At 40.9% G+C, this 27131-nt stretch overlaps 1 protein-coding gene across 1 annotated transcript in view; it reads left to right on the forward strand.

Moving 5' to 3' along the window:
* brinp1 (bone morphogenetic protein/retinoic acid inducible neural-specific 1) overlaps nucleotides 1–27131 on the forward strand; it is a 132286-nt gene that overhangs the window by 41114 nt on the left and 64041 nt on the right. The window contains exon 3 of the mRNA XM_034096529.2: nucleotides 9388–9578. Within this exon, the coding sequence (XP_033952420.1) occupies nucleotides 9388–9578 (191 nt within the window). The remainder of the gene's footprint in view (nucleotides 1–9387; nucleotides 9579–27131) is intronic.

Here is a 27131-nt window from a genome sequence, read left to right on the forward strand (position 1 = left end):
AGTGATCGAGTAAACATACATATTGGCTGATAAGGTGCATTAGGAACACTAAAAAGCTTTCTCTAGCTAGGAGCATCTATTATCAGTTTTGCAAAAAAAAGTGTTTACAGACACGCCTTTGTCTTCTTCTATCTCCTTTTTTAATGTAATGGTTGTTTTCACTGATCAGTATGTTTATGCTAATCGGAACTGTTAACATTAGCATAAGCACTGCTTCTGTACCAAAATGTTATGCAAAAATTGTTGTATAAATACAGAAAATGTGGAACTGGTAAATGACCTCGCTGAATTCTAAGCATGTGTCGCAGTTCACTGAGAAATAATCTCATATCCCAATGTTTTTCTCATACAATTGCAGTCACGTTAGAATGAAGCTGCTATCCATTCAAGTCCAGCTGATATAAGGATTGGAGCGACAGTCGTTTATGTCTCCACTCGATTTGATTGGTTGTTGGAAATAGACTGTTACCCTCCAGAGTATTTTGTTTGCTGACAGTGAATTTGACTAAAGTAGATAGATCAAAATGATGTTGTTGTATTGTATCCCTTTCAACCAGCATTTGAAGTATTAGCCAAGTCATCCCTAAAATACAAGAAGTGGAACAAATGACTAGAAATGAAAGGTTCATCCTTCATCAAAGCATACAAAATTGATGCTGTCTTTCACATCAGTGGCACCAAACTCACAGCTTTTTCAATGACATTTTGTATTTCACAGGCACCATGAAACAACTTAAATCTTGAGGGAGGAACACAAATTACTGTGTACAATTTAAAAAAAAACAACTTCCATTTATGGCTTTGTTTTCGAAATAGCTAGGCTCCACTGGAATACCAAACTGTTTGTACGTATCGTTTACAAAAATAACCAAGTCATAGAGAGCGTCCTTCTCATGTTTCCACTTCAGATGTCATTCACTGTGGTATTAGGTTTTCGTTTAATGCAAAGCCACATTTATACATTATTGAGTAACAACCACCCAGCCTGTAACCAAGAGTTTGTGTCCCTCATTTAGTCATTCTTAAATTCAATATACATCATGGGAATATGTGCAAGAATAGCAGAACTGACTGACTCACCAGGCATGTACAGTGTGAAAGGTAGCACGCACAACTGGAGGACTACAGAGAGAATGTGAAGGAAGTAAAAGCTGTGGAAGATGTCAGTGGATACTATAGCAGGAGCTGTGGGTCAACAGGGCTTACATAATATGAATGTAAAGTCTTAAAAAAATGATCTAACTCTTAATAAAACATTGTCTGTTCCTGCAAGATATATATTGTATCCTTGTATATTGCAGCAATGTTTGAATTACAAAGTTATGACGTTGTTGGTCTTAAAACTTTAAGAAGTGCAGCCTTCATGTGTCACACTTATCTATTTTTTATCCTACACCAACAGACTCAATGTTCATGAATATGTGATAACAGCTCAGATAAAGTGTAATTTCTAAATAATCCTACATTAACATTGTTAAAATAATAAACAGCTTAAATGTTAAATTACTTTGTATGCAAACATTATTTCTGTTTCCTTATAACATCAGAGCAGTCTTCATTTTACATTTTAAACAAAACTGACAAGCATTTATATAATATACATTTTTAAACAATATACATATTACATTTTAAACAAAACTGACAAGCATTTATATAATATACATTTTTAAACAATATACATATTACATTTTTAAACAAAACTGACATACATTGATAAATTACCTTAAATTATACCAAACCACATTTGCCCCTTTACAGGCCTATTATGAAATGCTGCTACTGTTCAAATATGACGTGACTCAGTACAACACAAGCCTTAACAGCTGCTGTTGCATGTCAATCATTACCCGTCTGTTATAGCGATCAGTATGAGCTCACAGATGTACAGAATTATGCAAATGATCCTCCTGGATCTCTCATGTACACAATGTAGTTTATTTTCTATTTCTCCTATTTTTAAGTAATGTTTTAGTTCAAAGCCTATAAGCCTATTCATGTTTATTCAATACATATGCCCTGTGTTCTCATTAATATTTGTACAAGTTGAAACAGAAGAGATAAACAAAATAATGAACTTGCTATATATATTATCCTCCAATATTTTTCAATCTTTCTGCACTCCATCAGATTTACCACTGTATGTTAAACGCTTAAAATGTCCACAAAACACTCCTTGAGGTTTACACTGCACTAATGTTAGATCTTTTTTTCCCACAGTAGGTGCATCCTTAAATGTTCCTCGTAAAATGCTGTGCCACACTGTTGCCCTTTACGACAGCATCTTGTCTGCTTCAAATAAAGTATTAGTGTTTTGATAACGTCAACATGTTTATAGCGTGGTGTAACATTTTTATTTTGTTTGTTTTATCATGAGTGGTTGTTCAGGTGTGTGAAGTGAAGATACAATGGCACAGACTGACAAAGGTCAAGATGTAACAGGGAAACATATCCTTCTAAATATGAAATGCATTTAACTGTCAAGGGAGGAGGATAGAGGTGAACAAGAAGCTACGTATGACAAGTTCTGTAGTTTACTGACTGCTTGTATTGTTTTCTGATGTCATGTTAGAGTCGTCCATGTTGTCTCTTGACTCTCCGAAGCCAGTTCCCAACTCAGTTACTTTAACACTGTGCCTGTCTTTCCTCGGTGCCACATCACTTTGAATATCTGTCATGCTCTCTCAAGGTTTTTTTAATCCAGGATCAACAAAGAGCCTTTGGCGACACGCTGGCTGTGTGATGGTCCTTTCCTGCCCCTGTCAGAGCTTTAGGGTATTGTTTGCTCGGTGTCAATGTGGTCCAACTCTAATTGAAGTAGACAACACGGTGCCTGGAAGGTGTGATGAACTGACATCTCCAAGCTATGGTTAGAGAGAGTACTATGATATTTATAACATCTTTAACTCAAGTTAAGTCAACTCTAATCGAGATGAGTAAGGTAATTGCTTTCTAATTTCCCATTCAGAGCACGCAATTGTAGGCTTCCATATTTAGGCAAACCATGTTGCTTTTTCAGTTTACATAACAACATGTCAGTGTTTTTTAATAGTTGCCAGGCATTACATTGTTCTTTGCCTCTGCATTCCTAATCTATAAACAATAACTCATCAGTTGCTTCACGCTAAACCTTAAGGTTAAAAATAAGTTGATTACACTACTGTTAAAGTACAGTTTTGCCCTGCAGCTTGTCATTGAAAGTGAGCTGGAGTTAGTTTAACAAAAAACACATTCTGTTAAAATCAACAGCCTGGCCACATTTGTTACAACTGGAGCACACAAAAACTGAAAGGACCCAAATGCACAACACCAGACAAAAGATGATTAAAAAAAAGGTTGTTACTGTGGTGATAAGCAAGGTAATCCATTCACAAGGTTCAAAAACGATCTGGCACTTGGCACAGGGAACACACAGAATATATACACATACAAGGGACTCCACAGGTGCAAACAATAAGGGTGGGGCAGGTAATCAGGTCAGTGAACATACTGACAAGGTAGGTGTCGAACTACCTAAAATGAGAAAGGAAATAACAAAGTAAAACAGGAAATGGCAGACACGGACTTGCCAATATAAACTAACAGAGAAATAATATTAACAAATCTGACGAGACACAACAAAGTTCTTACAACCTTTTTTCTTTTCCAACACACACAAAGTGGCCCAGGCTGTTAGAAATTGCTCTGATTTGGGCCTAAACAATCATACAAAAATAATACTTAAAAAAAACGATTATGATCAGTGAAAAAGGTCATGTTGGATTCAAGAATACCCCTTGCAGATATAATTAAGCATACAGTAACACTGCTCTGGATTATGTTTTTGGTGAAAACAATTAGAAACAGGTAATCCGGTAAGCAATTTGTTCCACATGGAGGTGATTTGTAAAACCAGAACTCCAAAGATACCATTTTTCCATCGCAGTTGAAACATCTGTTGCAAATAGCGAGAGCGATTTATTTATAGCGCGGTTTCCTTTCATGAACATCTGATGAATTACTAACCTAATGTTTAACAGCACCGTTTTAATCTCTAGTCACCAGCATGATCAATAAATGAAAATTGCAAATACTTTGGTTTTATGAATTCTAAGTTAATTACTGAAGTTTGAGTAATTAATTCTGTTTATTTGTTTTAGCAGAGAGATGCAGTTGAGTTGGTATAATTTGAGGCTGATGGATTGATGCAAGACATGGAGCGTTACACTCCTTGTAAATAATCAATTAGTTTATAATAATAAAACTGGGACACTGGCAGAAATATGTTTTGTATTCTGAATTATTTTTTTAATTTGTTGTCGTTCTGCCATCTCTCTCTAGGTCCATGATTTGCATTTGTTTATCTCAAAGATGACTTTCAAGTATCTTCAAATGCGCTCTCTGTAATTGGCTGTAATAAGAAGGAAGGAGCAGGACTTTAATATCAATATTTAATGTGAAAACTAAATAAAGCAAATCAAAGCTATTCTTACTGGCTTTATTGATCAGGTGTTGACTTCCATAGTGAAGCTCTGAATGTCTGCGCTGCAAATATTATTACAATCTGCTCGTCATTTTGAGTTGAAATGGAAAGGTTGGCTGTTTGATTATAATAACATATTTCCTAGCAACCACTGTCCACATTTATCGGACTGTGAAGATACAAGCATTGGAAAGTATTCAGATAAAATGGTGGTCTCAATGAGGTCTCTGGGGGATTAACTGACTTTTGAAGACGCTTCAAAGAAGAAAAACCGAGTCCTATAGAGCTAACTCTTTGTTCAGAATGCCAAAATGCTGCTTGTAAGGCTCTACAAAATATTTCAAAACTGTATTCATAACGTTTTAATTGAATTCTGGGTCAAGATTCGATAATTATGCGCAGCCTTTTTTTTCTTCATCCATTCTATCCGGTATTTCTACACAGCTGCAGACAAAGATGAATCTACATTAATATTGTTAGTATTATTACTACTACTTTAAGAATACATTTCTAGCTGCGGCTGTGTAGATTTCTTCCAATTGGAGTTTTCCCAACATTATTAATACAACCAGAATGTCAGAATGTTTAAGAAATAGATGCAATTATGTCCAAAATGAAAACATGATTTCATGCAACACAATGTTCAGTTTTAATCCATATTTATTGGTGCTTAGCCTTTCTAAATAACATTACAACTGACAGCATTTTCACTGCGGTCTGAAAACGGTTTGCTCTCCCTCTTGCTGCACACAAAAGGAGAGAAACTAAAGGGCACAATTAGCACTAATCTAACACCACCATCAAATACAAAAATATAAAGCTAAATATATCCAATCCAATATTTCTAAGGGTTATGAACCAAGACATTCAAAGGCTTGATATGAATACCTCATTAAATGCCTAGACATAGGTGTTTGTTAGAATACATACATCTACAGTATGTATTAGGGATCAATACAGAATATTATAATGCACAGGTGTGTAAGCCTTTTTTGGATCGTCCACTATTAACATATTCCCAAATATTCAAGGTTGTGGGTGCCATTTGTAGTAAAAAAGGAGACAAAGTATTTATTCATGAGTCCTCGATATCCATATCATGTTTTTGTATTCTCTGTAGGTCACTTCTTCACGCAAATATAATAAACCCAGCCTCCCACATGAGTTACTGTACGTGAACACCATAAAGCAATAATCACCTACGTTCCCATTTCCCCCTATACTGCTGCAATGCCATTTATCTCCTCTTAACCTCCTTTGATAGGTCATTAAAGACAGTCTTGGAGCTGTGGAGTGAATCACTGAATCATGTCGCAGGATCCATCTGCTGGCATGTCTAATTTGGGGCAGAAGAGCACCAGTACATATGGCTGCCATATACAGTTTTATAATAATTGGCAGTGACGGAGCCATGAGGAGGATTCACTGGAAATGAATTGATAAGGGACGTGGCAGCAGGGAGGGACACAGAGAGAGATGGGGACAGAATAAACGGAGGGATATGTTGGTTCATCTGCTGCAAATCTGAAGGCTTCTCGCAGTTCTCCTGATTGAATGTTTGCTCCATAGTTCAGAAATAACAGCCAGCATGTACTTCTAATAAAGCTAAGTCATGGAGCAAGAGTGAAAGCTGAGTCAGCATGTACTAGTATGAGTGCTGAGGCCTGTCCCCCTGGATGAGGACTTGTGTCTTTGAGGAATTGCAAAGTACTCAAAAGAAAACCTCAGCAAGTCTGCCCCAAAGCCTTAATGGAATATCAGGTTGGAAAAACTTTACTCGAGGATTTTAGAGATCAGACAGAGTAAGAAAAAAGTGCTGCAGCGTTCTCCTGTCAGTTGTAAAAGCATGTAACGTTATTAGCAATCATTCAATCGTTTTTGTTATTATACTTCAGGGACAGACTTTCACCCTTGGAGGGAAACATTGAGATTGGATGGTCGGCTACTGGCCAAAAGCAAAAACCTATTGTATTGATTTGTTTGGCAAAATTTCACGAAAATCCAAGTTCCTTCAATTGAAATGCCTCTTCTCCTTAATGACTGGCACCACACTGAAGTGTCACTCAGCCCCTATGTAAGGCAACCCTGCTACGTGTACTCCTTACGGCTCTTTGATAGTACTAAGTGTGTAAAAGGACCTTTTCCTTGAGAGAGTTATCAAGATATTACCTTTGAAATCTTGGCTACATTATGAAGTTGTGTGACAACTGGCAAAAAGGACGTCAATGTTAAATGCTATTATAGAGTGCTGAATGGAGCATTAAAAGGTGCTGCCGCCAAGTCGTGCCCAGGCAGGCTGACACATCCCTGACTGTGTGTCGGAGAATCCAAACTGAGTAACTGACGCTCAACTTTGGGGGCCACCACCTATTCATGGCTAAATAATAATAATAATAATGATAATAATAATAATAAACTTGTATAGCACCTTTCATGCACAAAGCTGCCCAAAGTGCTTTACAGAACAAGAAGAAAACATAACAACACTATTAAAATAAATACAGAACAAGATAAAACACCTACAGCGATCCTAATGAAATTCCCTTGAATTAAAGCTGACAGGAAATTTAAATAGGTTAAAATCAAACAATTTAAAAAAGACAATTTAAAATGTAAAATAAAAGCAAAACAGAAAAAATACAGTAAAACATGGACAATGATACCAGTGAGAATTGAAAGTGAACCCAAATTAAAAGCCATATTAAAAATATTTGCTTTTAAACATTTCAAGGTTCTAATATCATGCATTAGGAGCCCCTGAAGTCTGCAAAGGAAATATGTGGATAATAGCATTGTTGAGTCTAAAACCACCTTTTAATGATTTGGCATTCTCTAGTGCAATTGTGTCATGATGATGTAAGCATGTCAATAAGTGTGTTTGGCCAAATCAGTTCCTGCAATTCATCTTTTACACTTGGTTTGTTTTGATTGCAATCAAGACAATGTGCAGGAGTTTTGTTGCACCTGCAGTATTAGGGAATGTAAAGGACACACAGACATCATATTCTTTCGCAGACATCAGGCCAGCTATTGCTCTCTTCCATATGTAGAAATATGGAGACAGTGCATCTATGACTGAAACCGTGTCGCATGAAAATATTCAGCGTACTGATTCAAGGAGTTCATTTCATCAAACTTAAGGTTGTAAACTTGAAAAGAATATCTTTGTGTGTATTATTTTATTGTTTAAACATATTTTTCTCACTACCAATGAGTCTGAGCTTTGGAATAGGATGCAGGATTTTCTTGTGAACAAAAAACAACCTTGAGAGTCGATCTCAAAAAGGCCTTTTCTTCTGTTTTCACACTGATAAGAAGACAAGTACAAACCCTTTCACCCTTTTTTCAATGCTCTCTTTGTGTTCTTACGGTCCTATTTTTTTCAAGAACTAAATAGGGCAGCAAGAATAACCCAATTTGATTTATCTTAGATTAAATACCTGTTTTAGTAAGACTAATTGCAATATCCGAAAGCATAGCTCAAATCTTCCAAACCTGCTGATTGTTTTTTTATTGTAGAGTGTGTGTGTGAGTGTGTTGGTCGAATTTCACATACAACATATATCCACTTATTGAACAGAACTCAAATTGTTTCAAGTAAACAAGGCTTTTAGGTAGGAATTATTGAGACGATAAAGCCTTTTGTTTGTGCCTAATCTGATAGAGCTTTTGGTGCACTTTAAATCAAACACTTACCGTAATTGGCCTCATCGTTCATACACTAAAGTCTGCATCACTGAACATATCTAAATTCAATCTAAACTTCATTTAATTTGGTGGAAGTGCTTTTAAAACTATCAGACTGTAATCAGGAAATTACATTTTCCTCCCTATGGAGTTTTTTGCTCATCTAAGCAGTGCGAAGAGTGTTCCAGTCTTTATGTGTACATCATCACCTTTCAGGTACAAGTGTGAGCATATGTGTCACACGTTAATACCGACACCAAAGATCAGCATGCAAATACATGTATGTTTCGTGGAGGTGTGTGTGTGTACAATCTGGATATATAAAACAAACTGTGATTGACAGAGGGAACAGATGGCGATGAAAATCACAGTTTTTTTATTCAATTTGCATTTAAATAATGATTTATTTCTCGATACATCAGAAATCATATGTGCCTCTGCTTTTCCTGAAAAACAAACATTTGTATGCAGCTCTCTATACTGACAATGTTTGTCAAACAAAGGAAAGATACTTACATGAATGCCTAATCACTGACTTTCAGCACATGGATATGCCAGACTCAACACGAGTGCTTCCTTTTGAATCCCAGATAGCTTAAGAAAACCCGTTTCTATCCTCAGGGCAGGGATATTTGTTTTAGTTGTTTCTGTAACCCTCAGATTTACAGAACTGCCTGTAATATTTGCCCTTGGAAATGTTTTCTGAATGCATTTCTTAGTGCAAACAGTAACAACACATCAGGTCCATCCACACAAATGTTTTTACAAACACAAAAAGGGAAGAATCCTGCGGAGTTCAGTGAGTTATACTCGCGGTTTTTATACTTTTTCTTAAAGGTTCAAGTTCGAGCTTTACACAGAGAAAAAGGACCTAAGGCAATTGAAATGAAAAATGAAAAACATTACAGAACAAACAAGAAAACTGTTTTTTTTATATTCATATCGGAGTGATAAATGGACACAACTGAAAACGAAACTTCTGCAACACAATCATTATTATTTTGCTTTACTATCTATATTATAAATGTTCAGATCTGGGAACCTCAATCTGCTTTATTTATTATTAAAATACTACTGTCTTCTTTTACCATTTGCAAATTGTTTAGCCACACATGAATTTGGTGCGATGGAGTCTGCATATTGAAGTGTTACCACACTGTTATTAAAGCCATTTTACTAGTATTACTGATGGTGTGATTGTATACACTTAATCATGTGGTTGTTTTTCCTGTTCTTCTCAGGGAATTTGCACGTTGGAAGGTGAGGAACACAGCCATCGAGAGGAGGGACCTGATGCGGAACCCCGTGCCGCTCATGCCTGAGTTCCAGCACAGCGTACGCCTGCTGGGCCGCAGACCCACGACTCAGCAGTTCATCGACACCATCATCAAGAAATATGGAACCCACATACTCATCTCAGCCACCCTAGGAGGTAACTGAGGTTTCATTTGCTCACTTCCACACTTGAGTCACAGTTTTACACCCATTTGTGTATGCATCTCACACAGGGGTTGTGGTTAGCTGACATGCTACATTGAAATCACCTAATGTGCAAGGTTCCTTTCAGAGACATCATTTATTGAGATAGTAATTTAAAGCCACTATGTTTAAATATTAACTTTAAAGGACCAATTGGGCTGCAACACACAGTGTGAAAGGTAGGTTTTTCCCAAATATAAGCTGTCTGAAACTTTTGTATGACTTCCTTTCTAAACAGTCAAATAAATGCAATACATGTCTTTGAAAATGTGAATTTTATGAATTAACAATAATGAACATCTATTATTTAAAATCAGATAACGGTTTCATGAATATGATAATTTTCTAGATCTAGGATTAGGCAGCAGAAACGCTTTTAGCAAATTAAGGAATACATATTTCTCTTTTATTTTCTCCAAATTAATATCGCAATTATTGTGTCATCATTTTATTATTCTGTTGTACTTTGACACCATTGTGTCCTTCTGGATAATTCCTCCGCCTCTTTGCAACAATGTCAAACAGTGATGGAATTTTAGGCCACATTGTTCTCCAAGGTGTTGGAAAACTCTCTCTCAGCAAAACTGCAGCTGTGTCACAAGCAGGCAGGAACAGGCGGATAGGAGACATTTTCAACAACCAAATAAGCTTTTTATCAAGAACAAGATTAGGGCAACTTGAAATGAAGACAGACAAAGATCAGGTGAACCATGTTATAAGACATATTTGCGCCAGAGCAGCTCTTACATCCTTTAGCAAAGCCAAATGAACCAAATGAGCATTGACAACTGAGTAGCTATTTCCTTAAATTTGAATCAGGTTTTCATTTGGCATGTGGATTTGTCCGTTGTTCAGGGTGGGTGACTTGCACAGGATCAACTCCACATCGACCAAAGAAAAATGATAAGTCTATTCTGAAAAGGTATTCCATCTCGTCTGGCTTAAGTGGATTTTCCAGCAGTACAGTGACCCAAAACTTGCATCAAAGCTGTGACAGGACTATCTTAAATCCAGAGTCTCCTTACTGCTTCCCCACCAAACACATGTGGGAGAGTTTGATAAGTGAAAAGGCAAGGCACACTGCAGCATCCTACACACAATGTGAATTCTCACAACCTGCAATATTGTGGAAGCAAGGTGTTGAAGCCAGCTGTGAGCTATGAGCTGTGAAAAGTACAGAGAACTACAACTTTCAAAGAAAAGTTGTATTTTATCAGAAATAATAAGTATGCATCAACATCTATATTTTACAGCCTCCCACAGGAACATGAAATGCAAATAAGACCATGATGCAATTAGCACTTTCCACTTTTCACATCTACATTTCTTCCATAATGGGTAGAACGACCAAATGTGATAACAAGATGCCGATTCCATGAGTCTTCAGTAAGTCATCTTCTGAATGAGCTTCCTGAAAGCAGCTGACAACACGGCTTCAATTTCATTTGCAACACCCGGAGACCATTATAGTCATACATATGGTAATTGCATTTTTATGTTCATGCTAAATTTAACCTGAAGATAATCTTCTTCTTAAGTGCTTGTACGTACAGACCTCTCAGGTAAATAGGGGAGGGTGATTATCATATGTTTATTACCAGGGACGTGCACAGGTACGGTCTAATGTTGCAACCCTGTCTCCTAAAAATTACGTTCCCACAGAACTAAACTGCATTCTCAATTACGTTTAGCTAGAAACGTATTTACTCCCACGTTACGTTTGTTATGAACGTATCTCAAATACGTTTATTTTCTACATATCTTCTAGAAACATGTTTTCTCCCAGGTTACGTTCCTTATGAACCTATCTGAAATACGTTTATTTTCTACATATCTTTGCCATTTATTGTCTTGCTTATAATGATGATAATAGTCATTTATAAATATCATTTTAGAGCACACCTTTGAAATCGACAATCGGGCTCGATATATGGTTAAATTAAAATCAGTAGGCGAGGCTGTAATTTCGCCAGCTGTTACTCTCATGTGCGAGGCAGAACATAATAGTTTGATCATGCCAAGAAGCTGCTGTGTCGTTTATTGCACCTCAAACATTAAAACAAATCCAGAGTTACGTGTTTCTGTACTTCCTCTAAGAAGAAAGGACAGTAACAGAAGAGCTCTGTGGCTTCAGGCTTGATCGCCGTTCAAATGACAGCGCTGGTTTCCCCAAAAGTGGGCGGGGCTGTAAAGTGAAGTAGATTTACTCTCATCTATTATTCAAAACCATTCTATTTATTCTAACGTAAATTACATGCCAGTGTTTTATCTTTTATTTATTTGTTTTTATTTTAAATCGTATAATGTCGGACTTTTTTTCTCGTCTTTGAGGAAAATAAATGGGGTTTAGAGATTCAAAATACTGAAATCTGTATTTTTTTTAAAATCTCTTCCTTCTAATTTGTTATTCTTTTCTAAATAACACACTGTTATTTACTCAACAATAGCACACAATTATCCTTGTTTTTATTTATTCGTTTAATTCTATAATCTTGGGCATTTTAGCATGCTTTTTAGCCGTAAATAAAGTCACCAGAAACAGACGGGACATTTCGAGATTTAGGATGGCCCAAGACACTACACTACCCATAATCCCCAGCTATCGTTTGGGACTACAGTCCCGTTGACAAACCCCGTGATGTTGCGCCGAGGTTACGCCGAGCGTCAAGCTCTTTGAAATGGAACGAAACCACGGCAGACTATTCAAAACTGGACTCGAACGCCCCACCAGAACTACACATGCTGGCTATTGTGTTTCGCAACATGTTCTCTATGGCACGTCTCTACTGGGAATTGTAGTTTTAAAAGACGTTTTTCCCAAATGTAGAAGTTGACAGTATTAAACTGTGTACAGCTCTGGAGGTTTAGGCGATAGGAAACACATTGGTGTGTACACATTTAAAACATGTAATTACTAAATGGGTGAAAATCGCTTGTATCCATAATATATACCCACACGACAGCTCATTGTTACTTTGTAATTCTACTCCACTACAATTCAGAGGTTAACCTGGTATTTTTACTCCACTACATTTAGTTTAGTTACTTTGCAGATTCTGATTAATGATGTGGAATATAAACAACCCTTAAAGCAGACTTTAGTTACACCTGAATACAATTCAGGGAAGGTGATTGTCAAGTGCCAACAATCAGGAGAGATATTTGATAGTTGGTGCTTGAGAAGACTAAACATTTATCTGCAGATCTTTATAAAGTATATTCATTACTCGTTATTCTATACTAATAGTTAATTAAAAACTGTATAATGGCTATTTTGCATATCCCTTTCAAGATTTCAAGGTTTTCTAAGGTGTATTGATCTTATACACAACTTGGGTCGCAGGTTCCTCAACAGACATCTATCAATATGTGTGTACTGTATACCTCCACCATTAAACTGTCATATTTTGCACATTTCTTATTCTATCTACATACATAAGAGTATAATTAATGTGTATAATATCATTTAAAATAAGTGTTTCAACATAGTTAACATTGCAGGAAAGCAATATTTTAGACGTTAAGTACTTTGTCAGGCTTAATATTCATCTGTAGATAGATACCCCCAGAGCTTTTTTCTTGTTTAAAAGAAGACCTTAACCTAAAGTATTTTTTAATGTGTTAATAAAGGTTAATTCGTTTTTCTGTTTTGCACATCCTCCTATTAATATCTTTGTACATCCAGCACTAAACTGTTTTATTGTAGAGATCACTTAGTATCTTCTTGACTTTTTATATTCTATATTTCTATCATTGACCTTCTACTTTCCCCCTATGAAAGTATGTACTCTTAATATTGTTTTGATCAAATAAGATTATTCAACAAAAATAATTCAATAACATGCTTTAACCACTAGGCGGTGCACACAAGGTACACACAGCCAGAGATGGGGTCGTTACTAAAAAAAAGTAATATATTACATATTACATATTACTTTTAATATCGTTACTATCTACATAAAGTAATTTGTTACTTTACTCGTTACTTTACTCATTACTTTACTCGCAGGGCCGGCCCGCCCCTCCCTACAGGCAGATCACGCAGACTGCTAAAGTTTCAAATGTTCTCTTTAGTTCAGTTTCCATTGTCGCATAAGACTGATCCAGATAGCTCCTGAATGTTTTCCTATCTGACCATGGCTGTCCTCTGTCTCCTGCTATCTGACCGTGGCTGTCCTCTGTCTCCTGCTATCTGACCGTGGCTGTCCTCTGTCTCCTGCTATCTGTATATTTTGCGCAGTCTATCTCTGCTCACGCTGTTGCGTCAGCGTGTTCTCCTGCGTGTTGGCCATGTGTTGCACTGGAGCCAGACTTCAGCCGAGCACGTACGAACTGCGCATGCGTGAGTGGCAATAACTCTCCTTACCAGCAGGCAGCGGTAGTGTGTATTCGTCATTCAAAACAAGCAACAACCGGAAAACAGAGAAGAAGAACTACGTGTGTGTGATATAAATAAACAACAGCTATGTGCGTTAGCTTCAACTAGCATGTGTTCTTTGCAGGTGTTTGTTGAGGTTTGATTATGACTGATTTTAGAAAGTAACGAAGTAACGCGTGTCGGGGCAATGTTAGTAACTGTAGTGTGATTACTGGATTATAAAAGTAGCGCGTTACACTACTCCGTACCCGACAAAGTAATATTATTACAGTAACGCGTTACAAAGTAACGCGTTACACCCAACTCTGCACACAGCATACTAATAATAACTTTGTATTATTAGTGTAGACACTTATGTATAACATCTGAAGATGTGTAGTTTTATTCATGTTTTTACATAATTTTACAGGATATTGCTATACTATTTCTCTTGTTTTACTTCTACACATTAATATCACATTAAATCAGTAATATCTTTAAAAACTACAAGTCCTTTTCGATCAGCTGTGCACCGTTATGGTGTAAATATAACCTATATACCAATTGGATCAAATATGAAAGTCAGCCGAATTACTATTGATTTGATATACTTTATCAATCCCCGTGGGGAAATTGTTTCTCTGCATTTGACCCATCCTAGTGTTAGGAGCAGTGGGCAGCCATTTTGAACAGCGCCCGGGGAGCAGTGTAGGGAACGGTGCCTTGCTCAGGGACACCTCGGTAGCACTTGGTCTTGCCGGGACTATGAACTGGTGACCTTCCAGTTGCCAAGCCAAGTCCCTATCGACTTTGCCACCACCGCCCGATACTGCAAGGAGACGTATTTTGTGAAAAGAAATTGAAGATGTTGTTTAATTGTTGATATATTTATGATCCACGTCAAGTATTCAGTTTTGGCAGCAGTTCTCCTGTTTGTCTCTCTCTATAAATAAAGAATTACGGCAGATGTGTAATATGTAATGCAGCCGAACCGTGTATTACAATGCCGTTATGTGATGACTTCCAAAGAGAAAAGCAAGCACACTCTGAATTAGGTATTATTTTATTTTTCGTTGTCGGATATCATATCTCCATATCATATCAACACCATATCCCAGCGTGCATTGCGGCTAAAACATCCAATCAACAAGCTTCAAGCTGAGGATCTTGGGTAATCAGTTTAGTGGGTTTGTGGTGTGTATCGCTCAAAATGTCCCGTCTGTTTCCGGTGACTTTATTTACGGCTAAAAAGCCCAAGATTATAGAATTAAATGAATAAATAAAAACAAGGATAATTGTGTGTTATTGTTGAGTAAATAACAGTGTGTTATTTAGAAAAGAATAATAAATTAGAAGGAAAAGATTTAAAAAAATACAGATTTCAGTATTTTGAGGCTCTGAGCCCCATTTATTTTCCTCACAGACGGAAAAAAAGTCCGACATTATACGATTTAAAATAAAAACAAATAAATAAAAGATAAAACACTGGCATGTAATTTACGTTAGAATAAATAGAATGGTTTTGAATAATAGATGAGAGTAAATCTACTTCACTTTACAGCCCCGCCCACTTTTGGGGAAACCAGGGGGAACCAGCGCTGTCATTTGAACGGCGATCAAGCCTGAAGCCACAGAGCTCTTCTGTTACTGTCCTTTCTTCTTAGAGGAAGTACAGAAACACGTAACTCTGGATTTGTTTTAATGTTTGAGGTGCAATAAACGACACAGCAGCTTCTTGGCATGATCAAACTATTATGTTCTGCCTCGCACATGAGAGTAACAGCTGGCGAAATTACAGCCTCGCCTACTGATTTTAATTTAACCATATATCGAGCCCGATTGTCGATTTCAAAGGTGTGCTCTAAAATGATATTTATAAATGACTATTATCATCATTATAAGCAAGACAATAAATGGCAAAGATATGTAGAAAATAAACGTATTTCAGATACGTTCATAAGGAACGTAACCTGGGAGAAAACATGTTTCTAGAAGATATGTAGAAAATAAACGTATTTGAGATACGTTCATAACTAACGTAACGTGGGAGAAAATACGTTTCTAGCTAAACGTAATTGAGAATGCAGTTTAGTTCTGTGGGAACGTAATTTTTAAGAGACAGGGTTGAATGTTGCCAGGGCAACGGCCCGTTTAACCTTTTTGGCTGACCTGCCCCTCTGGAGAGAGCGAGAGTTTATTTAAATGTTTTCTGTTGTGGCCGAATTAACATGATAAGCCCACAATTAGTAGCGTCTCGCTGCGGGAAACACACTTTGTCAGCGCTGTCATCTGCCGGTGCGTTAAGACCACCTCAGTGTCGGATTTTGGAAACTTGATTTTGAGTTGTCTCATGGCAGTATAGGGAATAAGGGACATACCAGGGGACTTTACTTCCTCAATGATACCGTTGGTTATTTACAAAAAAACACCTAAATAGCACAATAGCCTACTTGTTGTGATTGTGTGTCTTTTCATCTGTAAACTCCTTCAACGGGGCCGCTCGCTCTCTTTTCTTGATCGCCCTCTCATGGGTGAATACTTCACTGTCCCGCTTCATTGTAGGATTTCTGCCATGTCTCTACCACTTTAGTTTGACCATCTCTGTTATTAAGTTACGGAATACTAAATAAATAAGTAATTAGATACCTTACCGTTACTGGCTGCGCTCATAATGATAAGAATAAGAATAATGCGTATTGAACTGGTTTCATTCATAGTGACTTTATTTAAGGTAGCCTAATTAGTTAGAAGCAGGGGTTAAGTTGGCATTTGATATGTGGGGGGGGCTATGTGTGGAGGTGCGAGAGGGGGGGGGGGGGGGGGGGGGGGCGGAGGTCGAGGATCTCATTATTTGACCTTAAGGGATATACTGTAGGCCTACACTGTGGCCCTAAAGCAACTGCTCCATTATCTGTATCAAATGCAGACATTGATCCCACCAAATGTCACAATAAAAATAGAAAGTACTACAAATAAACTGGAATTATTTACATCTTAAATTATGAATATATATACACAAACAAAGGTTTACAACTATCCAACCTTCAAATTGCTTTTTTAAATCAACACTGCTCTGCACACTTGCTAAAGAACATTTGTGTGGAAATCTCAATTCATTTGTAGGGCTGCGTGAGTATGGCCAAAAGTATGGGAGTACATCTCACTGTAAAATATTTAATCATCACCAAATTCTGTGTTATTATGACCGATCATAACTCTCTGCTTTATGCAGACATGGCAGCTCTGGGAGGGGAAAAAAACATTTTGACTGTTTGCGCTCATCCTAATTTTCGGCCTTGATGTAACAACATTCATAATTAAGTCAAGGTAACACCCTTTTCACCCCAGTTACACTTTTCATTTGCCCCGTACGATGGGCGCTGTAAGTGATGAAAGTGGGGGGTGTTGGCTTATCAGGCGTCCGCAGCTCACAGCCAAAGTGGGTGTGGGATCGAGCGAGAGAGATAAATGCAATTTATGTAAACAAATATTTCCAAGGCACTCTTTTATAATTATTGGGGTAAACAGGTTTGAAATCATTTCAATGTATACTATAGGACAGTAAACCAAAAATATCGTTTTTTGAGAGGTACAAAAATATGCATAAATAAATGTTAACTAGGTAAAATAAGATATGAATGAACAACAAAAATAAAATAAGTTGCATTTATTTGCTATTGGCTATGGTAGGTTATTGGTTATGTTCACATACTTATTTGATTATTAAAATGTAAACCAATCTTTTTCATATGGGTGTTTAGAGTTGTGACGCCTCTCCCCCTCACACCAGAGGAGTCAGGGACTCGGAGGCTCGGTCATGCGGCTGCGGGTTGAAGATAGCAGGCACAGACTCACACCAAGTCTGCTCGTCCTGCCTCGGGCTGGAACACGCCCAGGAGGCTATCGACAACCCCAGCTCGTGCGGGCATTGTGCCCGTTTCACCCGAAAGAGCCTCCACCGACGGCTAGCACACCAAGCTAGCTTGTTGGAACAGGACTCCCTCATGTCCACTGATTCGCCGTTTGGCAATCAAGACACAGGGGCGTCCGCCGCAGAGACTGAGCCCCTCACTGTGTCGGTCCGGGGCTCACTAACAGCGGCAGCTGCGGAACCGGGATCCCACGCCGTCTCAGGCTGGGACCCAGTGGCGGCAAGAGACGCGGGAATGGAGCCCCACGCCTCACCAGGCGGGAGCTCCCGGCGAGACCTCACCATGGTCTCGCCCGCGGAGGATGTCCTGGAATTAGACTACATGGAGGACGAAGAGGACACCTCTGAGTTCCTCCTGTCTGATTCGGATGAGCAAGAAGAAGATATCTTCATGTCATCGGCTCAAACGGCAAAGCCGGGAGCGATGGCTGCTCTCCCGGGCGATAGCACACCAGCTTCGCCCTGTCTGAGCATGGACCTGCAGGCCAGGCTAGACATCCCGTGGCCCGAAATGGCCAAGGAGACCGCCAGGTCCCGTTACGAGGGGAAACATTCTCCCCAAGCAACGAGAACAAGGAGGCAACTCCTCCCGGTCTTCCCGGAGATGTTGGATGAGGTGTCGGTCTCGTGGAGGGACCGACCCTTTAGCAACAAGGCCCCAATCCAGGGTGCCTCCTCCCTAGACTGCGACGGTATGGAGAGGCTCGGCCTGCTCCGCATACCGCCGATGGAACTGCTGGTGGCAGCCCACCTCCTACCGAGGATGGGCCCGTCATCAAGCAGGAACCCCACGCTGCCAGCGAAGGTGGACCGTTTCCAGTCGACCATGACTGAACGGTCCTACAGAGCCGCAGCGTTGTCCGCCAGGGCTCTGAACGTTTCCTCACTGCTAACCGCATACCAAGCGGAGCTCTGTGAGGATATGTCGAGTAATCCTGGACCGGCCATTCTGGACGAGTTGGCCGCGGTCACAGACATTTGTCTCCGTGTCCAACGCTGCGCCGTCCAGGCCACGGGCAAAACAATGGGGATCATGGTGGTGCAGGAAAGAGCTAGATGGCTCAACCTCACCAACCTCCCAGACCGGGAAAAGGAGGATGTGCTTGACATGCCCATCGTTCGAGGGGATTTTCAGCTCCGCTCTTGCCTCCATGCATAGGAGATGCGAGTCGAAAAAGAAGGAGGACGAGGCCCTCCACCTCTGCCTCCCTCAAAGGGCCCAGCCGCTGCCTTCGCAGCAGCAGCCCTTCGTCCAAGCTGCCCCGAACCCTGCTCGGTTCAAAATACCGAAAACGCAGAGGTCGCAGTCCGCCCCGAGTCCCCAGACCAGGCAGGGGACGAGGGCGAGCTGGCCTAGAAAATCTCCGGTTCCGGCTGCAGCCCAGGCGCAGCCAACCCAGAATTTCGGCCAGCAGTCGAGGAAGAAGAAGCGAGTGGCGTGACAGTCCCTCCTGCTCCCCTCTATGACAGAGCTGGAAGTCTACGGTTCCCCAGCTCTAAATGTGTTCCCGCCGCCTCGAGAGATGCCTCAACACCATCCTCAAGTCCGCATAAACACATGTCACACACTTATTGATATTTCTGTCATAAAAAAATTTCCGCTGACGCATCCAGGCTTCGAGCCAAGGGCGCAGCTCGAAGAAATGAAAAGAAAAACAATAAAAACAATAAACAGTCCGTCAACTGTTCCCCTTCTGAGAGCAGCTACGGCCTCTCTCAAAGGGCAGACAATTGACGGGTCTGTGAAGGCACCACCGTCACGCGCATGCGCAGTGCCGGCTGGGGTCATGAAGGCACCACCTTCACGCGCATGCGCAGTGCCGGCTGGAGCTGTGAAGGCACCACCGTCACGCGCATGCGCAGTGCCGTCTGGAGCCGTAAGGGCACCACCGCCACACGCATGCGCTGTGTTGGTGTGGATTGTCGAAATGGGGCACTACAGTGCTCAGACACTGGAGGGCCCCATAACACAACAAATAGAGACTCAGAGGGGAGGGAGCGGAATTTGGCCAATACTTGATTTGAGGGCTCTGAACAAATATCTAAAAAGATATAAGTTCAGAATGACACACATCTCTGCTGCGGCTCGTGCGACAAGATGACTGGTTTACATCAGTCGACCTGAAAGATGCGTATTTTCACATCCCAGTATATTACCCACACAGGAAATATCTGAGATTCGCATTTCAGGGGATCTGTTATGAATACAGAGTACTCCCCTTCGGTCTGTCTCTCAGTCCAAGGGTGTTTGTACGATGTACGGAAGCCGCGATAGCCCCGTTAAGACAACAGGGTATTCGCCTGGCGACCTACCTGGACGACTGGCTGCTTCTCGCACAGTCGGGGCAGGAGGCTGTAACGCAGACAAATGTCCTCGTAAAGCACCTGCTCAACCTGGGTTTCATAATAAACACAGAGAAGAGCATGTTGTGCCCCGCGCAGACTATACTCTTCCTGGGGTTACGCCTGAACTCGGTGCCCTTTTCAGCTCGCTTGTCAGCGGAAAGAGTGAAAGCTTTCAGAGCTTGTCTCGCTATTTTCCAGCTGCGCAAACATGTTCTCTTCAGATCATGCCTGCGATTGCTGGGGCTCATGGCGTCAGCCATCCTGGTCGTACGACTGGGACGCTTACACATGAGGGAGTTTCAGCTCTGGGTGGCCGCCCTAAAACTAAACTAAAGAGTGATGGTTACTGTGAAATGCGTAATGGCACTGTGCCACTGGCTGCACCCGACTTTTCTAGTACGAGGTGTGCCTATGGGTGCTGTCCTTTCACGGAAAGTGGTCACCACGGACGCATGTCTGACAGGTTGGGGAGGTATTTATGAAGGTCGCCCGGTGAGGGGTCTCTGGAGCAGAGACCTCCAGCGGGCGCACATAAATTACCTGGAGCATTTAGCGGTGTTTCTCACCCTAAAACGCTTTCTGCCTTTCCTCAGGGGACATCACGTCCTCGTGAGGACAGACAATACGACCACAATATCGTATATTAACCGCCAAGGGGGTTTGCGTTCTCTCCAGTTACACACACTGGCGCGCAAACTGATCCTATGGAGCGGTAGACGTCTCCTCTCTTTGAGAGCGACGCACGTACCGGGAGTGATGAACCTCGGGGCAGATCTACTGTCCAGAGGTGCACCACTTTATGCAGACTGGACTCTACATCCAAGGATTGTGAGCCAGCTGTGGGTGCGTTACGGCAGAGCCGCGGTGGATCTGTTCGCATCGAAAGACAACGCTCAGTGTCAGCTGTTCTTTTCGATGCGCGATCTAAATGCACCGTTAGGCGTGGATGCACTCGCGCACGATTGGCCCCCGGGCCTTCTGTACGCGTTCCCACCCCTGGCTCTGATACCCCCAACTCTGGCCAGAGTGAGAGAGCAACGCCACACACTTATCCTGATAGCTCCGTATTGGCCAGCTATGTATTGGCTCGCGGAGATATATCAGCTGCTGTGCGCAGGGCCGTATCCAGGATTTCCTAAATACCGAGGTCCAAACATGCTAGGGGGGTTCGGGGGTATACTCCCCCGAGATTTTTGGGATTTTCATGATCTAGTTAGGTGCTTTTTAAGTCCTGTGGAGGGTCACAAATTGGATACTATTGATTTCAAACCATGTCAGTGGGCTGCAGCATCAATTCTTTTTTAAAGTGTAATGCATAACAATCAGTTGAGTGTTACTATTAATGATCTGGACATGCAGAAGAGGCTAAAATGATCACACAACATTGTCAACATTCATTTTCCATGTCTCTCTCCTTTCCATAACCTGCAGCCTCTCTTCCATCTTCTTTAGTCTCTCTGTCTTCTTCCTGTTCATTACTCTCTCTGTCCTCTACTCTTTCTCTTTGTTCAATCTCTCCCTCGTTGCTCACTTCTTGCTCCTCCTCACTTGTTGCTCCTGCCAGTGAATTAAAATCAATTCAGCAATTTAGTTCATTTCACTTTCGTTTGTTTGCATTATTTTTTTTAACTTTAAATCAGTTTTGTTTGATTCTCAAAAGAGAACAAAGATGTAAGCAAATTGTGTTTTATACAATTGTATGTTATTATGACATCATAACAAAGATGTTGTTTTAAAATTATGCCTATTGTCTATATTCTAAATGAAGACTACGTTATAGATAGATAGATAGATGGGGTTATTAAGCCTTCGTTTGTGTGACTATACCTGCAGTTCCTCTGCCTGTCCTGTCTCTTCCTTACCAAAGCTGAGCTTCGACTGACGTAGTCTTTTCATTATATCTGAGTCAGTGTGAAAAGAAAACAATACAATGTTATATATTCAATGTTTTACTCAAATTGAAATGAAAGAAAAGCATTACAACGTTTGTTAAAAGGTAATCCTTCTGACATTGGATGAATGTAATTAAATGTAGCTCTCTAGCTAGTTTATTCACGCAATTTAAACTAAAGTATATAATATAATAGTATGCAATATAAGTTAGTGTGCATGTTGTCGGACGTCCACTGACTAACGTAGAGCGTTCACACAGGATCTGCTGGTCATGTCCTGATGAACAGAAACACAAGCAGCCCGCTGGACTCAGATCTCTACATACCTCATCACTCCTCCTCTGCTCCGGTTCAAGTCCGGGCTGCGGTGCGGTGGTTTGTTGATAGATGTCGTCTTCTTCTGTTTGCTTTAATTGAGGCTATGTAGTTATGCAGCGCCCCCATCGGCAGTAAATGGAAGTACTACAAAGAATCCCTTTTACTGCAATTATATCACAAGTTTTGTATACGCAGCTCGGAAAAAATTACCGAGGTCCGGACCTCGGTGACCTCAATGGTGGATACGGCCATGGCTGTGCGGGCAGCCATGGCAGCTCCCACATATGCAGGGACATAGCGGGTCCCAAGCGGGGGGGGGGCGATCTTTCACCCACACCCAGAGCGCTTGGCTCTATGGGCCTGGCCCGTGAGTGGTACAATCTGAATACAGTGTGACATGAAGCTGACCCTGGCAGCTGCCAAGCGAGCCAGTGGCACTCATGCGCTATTTGTACAGTCTTCATGCACTCGCCCCAGGGCAAACAGAGTGTGGTTGAAGCCCAACCCTGCCTTTATCTTAAGGCGGTTGGTTCAGGTACCACATTTGACATTGAGGCATCCACTGTATTCCTCCGGGGAACAGCGGCCAGATTTGCCGTGTCCAGCCCGTGCTTTACGCACGTACAGGGACAGATCAAGGGTGCTTCGTCATTATGACCAACCCCTTGTGTCCTGGGCTAACCCTTATAAGGGCAAGCCTGTTACTAAGCAACGGCTCTCCCACTGGTTTGTGGAAGCAATTGCTTTGGGGCCCATACGAGTCAGAGTTCGCAGGCACCCTCGGGTCCGCGAGCTCTTTCGACTAAGGGTCTGGCTGTGTGACTCAAGCAGTGCTGGGCGCCTGGTTGAGTCAGAGCTCTACCTGTTAAGTTCTGGTTGGTTTGGTGATTTTCGAGATAAGCTCGTCTGACAATACGGGAGCTACAATTTCCCATAGTGAGACATTGAACGGAGTGTTATGAATGAGAACTATAGGTTACTTACGTAACCCCAGCCCTCAGAATAACATGAAGTGAGATGTCTCACCAGACGGCCCTCCTTGCTATGGTGAAGCGAGAAGAGGTGCTTATTTTGAATGACGCATGCGTCGTGGCCAGGGGCGTCGCCTGGACCTGGAAACATTCGGGGCTTAGCCCACAGTGGCGGCGCTACAGTCGTATTTTCTACTGCAAGACCAATACGCACATACACAATTGCGCCATCTGGTGTCACAAACGTGTGCCTGCATTAGCTTTGTTACGGCAATGGATTGTGGGAGATTCTCAAAGCACGTGAGTATCTCTTGAGGGTAAGGTGCCTGTATTATCTCGGTGGACAAAATGTATGTTTTTATTTTACAAGGACAATAACGTACTGTTGTGTTTGTTTAGTTTAATGTTAATTGTTTAATGCTCACAGTCACAGCAACATGTTTGTGTGATTGGCTATTTGTTTTATGATTTATCAATGTGATCATCAATAGCTAATCTGAGCACCAGAACCCAGCTGACGTGTCCTTTTATGCTGTCCATTGAAATGCAGGTATGTGAGTTTTGTACACCAGTTTATTTATGTTTAATGTTTCACATTGCTCCACATGATGCCTTGACTACAAAGTCTTCCATGTTTCTACGCTTCTTCCTCTGTGTCACAGTTTGGGGAATATCAAGATCATTGCACAGGGCCTTGGTCTTGTCATAGACCTCATGTGCTTTCTCGTTACTTCGGTAACTTTTCAGTGTGTTCTCAACTGCTGTTTTGTAATCTACTGCCTGCACCAAGTCAATTGTTTCTTTCTGCAGGTATTTGTGCAGGCCCTGCGTGGTTGAGAGCAGTGTCTGGAACATGACAGCATGTAGATGGTACTGCATGTTCAAAGCTTGCTTTCCAGTCCCTTTGCTAGAGGGGCTGAAAGGCTCCCTACAGGCTTGATCAAAGCAGGGAGGTTTTTGACATGCCCAGCGAACAAGTTGTTTGTCCCCTACCTCTAGCTGTTTCTGAAATGTTTGCAATCTCTGATGGTGGACAAGAGATGTGGAGAAGAAAGAGTAGAGACACTCCAGTAGATCAACGCAGGTGTGTGAGTTGTGTACACCAGTTTGTATAAATGTAATGTTTCACATTGCTTGTGAAAAATATACTACGACTATATGATCACTGATGTTTTGTTGTTGACTGGACACTTATTTTGTAAAAGAGATAGCATGAGAGGATCTCTTAAGCAATGCAGCTCACGTGTCCTTTTTATACGCTGTCCATTGAAATGCAGGAAAGTAATCAGCTCTGAGTGATCTGTTGCCGAGGGGACACTACACCGGAGTTACATAAGCAGAGATAAAGTGCTATTTTGGGGGGAACTCACCTCCTCTGGGGTCCACAGGAAGATTTTTTTTAAATACTGAAGTTAAAAGCATCAATCTTGTGCACTTTGAGAGCAACATTAAGAGATCTATTACATCTCTCAACACCCAGATGTAAAAAAATAATAATCAAAGAATCAGAATCAGAAACGGGTTTATTATTTAAAAACACTTCATTTTCCAATTAAATCATAAACTATGTCAAATTATTAGAAGTTGTTAGTAATCAGATTAAATAGAAAAAGGGATGGAAGGAGGAAATAATAATCCCTCATCACTTGCTGTTTGATCTCTTTTGCTGGCCAAACATGCTGGATGGAAAGCAGTGGTGTCTCACTTGCCTTGGCCCTGTATCTGCAGTCCCTAAATCAGTCATGTTACCCATTGACTCTTGTCTGTTCTGGTGTTCCTGTTCATTGTTGTCTCCATTGTCGTTCTTGCCTGTTGTATCTCCTTCTTGTGTGTCCCTTTCTCCTGTTCTCCTTTCTTCATCCTCTACTCTGTTGGCTCATCTGTGATGACTGTGTAGGTAAACACAAACAAGTATGTAAGTCAATCAGTTTCCAGCTCTGTCAAATAAATGAATTTCAAGATACACAAATGTGTCTTTATTAAAATGAGTGTTTTTTTTTTTTTTAGTCAATTTATTGAACATGTCAGAAACAAAACAAATATATAACAATAATATATATATATTCTCCTTTTTTTTCTTTTTTTCACTCAGATTAATAATTATAACAAAGTACCAACAAAATAAAATAATAACAAACTTTAAAAAAAAAAAAAAGAAATAATAATAATAATAATTTTCAGATAGTCTCTGTTCATGTTCAACAGGGGCAAGAAGAAGCTTAACAAACTTTTCTGGTCCTACCCCCTCTAACATATATTTTTCTTATAAAACATTAGGTCATCGTCATCAGCGACATGTTTGTCTTGTTAATCTTTTTTTTTTTCTTTTTACAAAACAATCAGAAAGAAATTACTTTTTACAATTACAAGAAATAACAACAAATGAGATTTTACAGGTCCTGTTCATAACCATTAATGATTAGACTCCTAAATAATACTTTCATTTTAGATAGACTTGTACAATATTTCAGTGCATCGTTACAGTTATTCCACAGACTAACACCTTTTGATGAGATGCAATGAAGTTTGGCATTTGTTCGTACGGGTGGTTTTTTGAAAATGCAGTTTCCTCTCAACATGTGTATGCTTTCTCTCTGTGTGAAAAGTCCCTGGATATTATGAGGTAATTGTTGATTTGCGGCTTTGAACATAATTTGAATAGTTTTATAGTCAACCAGGTCTTGTAGTTTTAGTGTTTTTAGTTTGATGAACAATTTATTTGTTGGTTCTCTGTAGGTAGTTTTATGTATAACTCGTATGGCTCTTTTTTGCAGGATGAAGATAGGATGTGTATTTGTTTTATATGTGTTCCCCCACACACTGTCGGTACCTTGCAACTGCTTCGGGAGTCCCCCGGGATAACAAATCCCTGAAGGCCTCCTTCTTCAGTCGGACGGCTTCCCTGACCACCGGTGTCCACCAGGAGGTTCGAGGGTTACCGCCCCTTGAGGCACCTAAGACCTTGAGACCACAGCTCCCCACCGCGGCTTCGGCAATAGAGGCTTTGAACACCGACCACTCTGGTTCAATGTCCCCAACCTCCACAGGAATGCCCGAAAAGCTCCGCCGGAGGTGTGAGTTGAAGGCCTCCTGAACTTGGGCCTCCTCCAGACGTTCCCAGTTCACCCGAACTACACGTTTGGGCTTACCAGGTCTATCCAGAGGCTTCCCCCGCCACTCGACCCAACTCACCACCAGATGGTGATCAGTTGACAACTCCGCCCCTCTCTTTACCCGAGTGTCCAAAACATACGGCCTCAGGTCCGATGATACGATAACGAAATCGATCATGGACCTTCTGCCTAGGGTGCTCTGGTACCACGTACACTTATGAGCATCCTTATGTTCGAACATGGTGTTTGTTATGGCCAATCCATGACTAGCACAGAAGTCCAGTAACAAACCACCACTCCGGTTCAGATCAGGGGGGCCGTTCCTCCCAATCACGCCCCTCCAAGTGTCTCCATCATTGCCCACATGTGCGTTGAAGTCTCCCAGCAAGACTAAGGAGTCCCCTTCAGGAGCCCCATACAGGACTCTTTCCAGGGTCTCCAAGAAGGCCGAATACTCTGAACTGCTGTTGGGTGCATAAGCACACACAACAGTCAGAGTTTTCCCCCCCATAACCCGCAGGCGTAGGGAGGCGACCCTCTCGTCCACTGGGGTAAACTCCAACAACGAAGCACCTAAC

The sequence above is a fragment of the Pseudochaenichthys georgianus genome, chromosome 12 (genome assembly GCF_902827115.2).
Source record: "Pseudochaenichthys georgianus chromosome 12, fPseGeo1.2, whole genome shotgun sequence".
NCBI classification, from domain to species: Eukaryota; Metazoa; Chordata; class Actinopteri; order Perciformes; family Channichthyidae; genus Pseudochaenichthys; species Pseudochaenichthys georgianus.